We start from the raw sequence: 2,182 nt of genomic DNA on the forward strand, positions 1-2,182 counted from the left end.
CATGATCTATTCGCTAGTGTGTATATTAGAGACAAGTGTGTATATTAGAGACATACACAATTGATGCACTTTGGAAATGTCATTACTCCAATCCTTTTCTTTTGCCCATCACATGTGAATGGGAGAATGTTGGCTTTACATCTGATACATGCCGATAGAGTAACACCCACACTTATCTAGGAGAACAACTACCACTTCAACCGTACCAGAAATGGATACAAAACTTAAGAAAGTAACTACAACATCAATATATAAAACTGCGGGAGAACAGAACAGGAGAAAGTGACAAGCTTGATCTTCTTTGTGGTTCTCACTCTGTGCTCTTCTTTGAGTGTGTGTTTGCTCTAAAGGCAATACATGGATATATACACTGTTGATATACTTGGAATCGAACCACAATTACTTATATCACGCAACGAGAACTCCTCCAAGTCGGTACCAAGAAATAGAATAGAAGTCGAATGAGGTTTTATCCAAATAAACAACAAATAGGAAAAGGAAAAATCTCAAACCTAAAGTAAAAGAACCCAGATTCAGTTAGTCTTCTTGTTCATGCTCTTCATCAAGGATCCCATCTGCAACCTCCAAAAGATGACGTAGCCAAGGCCTATACCAAGCAACACAAAGGCCCAAACGTGATCTCCCTCTGCCTCCTTTGGGAATTCAATCTCTTTTAAGAAGCACTGTTCCTCAGCAGCTCCATCACCACCATTCACCGTCCTGAACAAGACATAGACCTTCTCTCCCTCCTTCACTGTAACATCAATAGCTGTTAAATTATGCTCCCACTCCAGCTCATCAATGATGGTGGCCTCTGCCCAATTATCTCTTCCCTTCAGCAACCAAGCTATCCTCTCCCCCACCACCACAAGGTTACCGTCCGAACGGCGGACAGAGCCAATGGCACCAGTCACGTTCCCGCCAGAGGTCAGCACTGATTTCGTCACACCATCTTCAGCATCGATTCGGAAAATTCTTCCCGAATCCTTCTGTGCCACCAAGAGAAACCCGTTGCTTACGAAGACTATCCCCGTGAGCCCCTGCCTGACGGACTGCGATTCCGCTTCTGTCAGTCGAAGGATCTGTGATGAAGATAACACCGATAGGATGCCATCGGGGTTGCTCTTGTAGACCAGGTTGGCAACAGGGTCGGTGATGAAGGCATTGCCGTAGAAATCGGCAGCAGCAGACGCGGCAGCACCGGGAAGCGGGGTGAGAGAAAGTCGGTGCAGGGTGCGGAGATCATAGACGCCGAGCACAGAGGAGACGCGGCTAAGAGATGGGCTGACAACGGCAATGAGGCGGCTGGTGTAGGGGTCAACAGCAAGGGCCATGATGGCAGAATTCGTGGGGAACTCATTGAGGGTCGGGATGAGGGGTTCAAGGTTGCCGGTATCGGAGATGGTGAAGAGTGAAGGGTGAGATGGAGAGGCGCCGCCAACGATGAAGCGGCGGTGGGCCTTGTCCCACGCAACGGCCTGCGGCGAGAAGGAGGAGGAAGTCGCAGGAGAAGACGTGGGTATGGAGATGGAAAGATGGTGGCGATGGCCCCCGACGAAATCAGGGCCGATGAAGAAGAAGGTGGCGAAACCAGTGATCAACCAAAGTAGCACGACGGCGGAAGCCATCGCTCTCTCCTGACGGGCTCCAGGGAGGGCATCGGAAGCGAACAATTATCGGTCTATTGGGAGCTAAATAGATAAGTATGGATGGCTTTTTCCTTGAAGATAAAGATGAAATGCAAACTTACTAGATGCAGACCAAATAGCGAGTCTTGTCAAGACACAAACTTCGAAGTAGTTGCTTTCTTTGGGAAGAGTACTTATTGGAGAATATGATATTCATAACCTGCTGTTTATAGGTGTTATTCAAAAAGAAGCGTTCAAACAAAGTTTGAACCGATAAAATTGATATTATGAAATTGATTTAAAAAAGTTATTGAGATTATTAATAGTCTCAAGTGCGTGGGACGCTCTAAAAAAGTGAGAACTAGACCCCTGGAAGGAGCTTGGGATGCTGGGAAGGAATTTTCAACAAAATGTAAAAAAACGTTAAAAATTGTACATAGATTATTATGAATCAAGATACTATAGCATTTATTTTATGAAAGGTTCTTTCTTGCTCACACGAGTTAAAGAGACACATCTTTGAGATTCAGTTTCTTAACAATGTGCCAAATTGT

General features: G+C 45.5%; 1 protein-coding gene across 1 annotated transcript; it reads right to left on the reverse strand.

The window, feature by feature from the left end:
• Window positions 1–224: 224 nt before the first annotated feature.
• Window positions 225–1,690, reverse strand: LOC116256984 (uncharacterized). The gene has a single exon (XM_031633548.2). It carries the CDS (start codon window positions 1,626–1,628, stop codon window positions 534–536), a length of 1,095 nt encoding a protein of 364 aa, XP_031489408.1. The 5' UTR covers window positions 1,629–1,690; the 3' UTR covers window positions 225–533.
• Between the last annotated feature and the right edge of the window lie 492 nt (window positions 1,691–2,182).

Source organism: Nymphaea colorata, chromosome 7 (assembly GCF_008831285.2).
Source record: "Nymphaea colorata isolate Beijing-Zhang1983 chromosome 7, ASM883128v2, whole genome shotgun sequence".
NCBI classification, from domain to species: Eukaryota; Viridiplantae; Streptophyta; class Magnoliopsida; order Nymphaeales; family Nymphaeaceae; genus Nymphaea; species Nymphaea colorata.

What these genes read in the sequence shown, in the direction of transcription:
- LOC116256984 (XM_031633548.2), bottom strand. Translation starts at nt 1,628, where the DNA reads ATGGCTTCCGCCGTCGTGCTACTTTGGTTGATCACTGGTTTCGCCACC.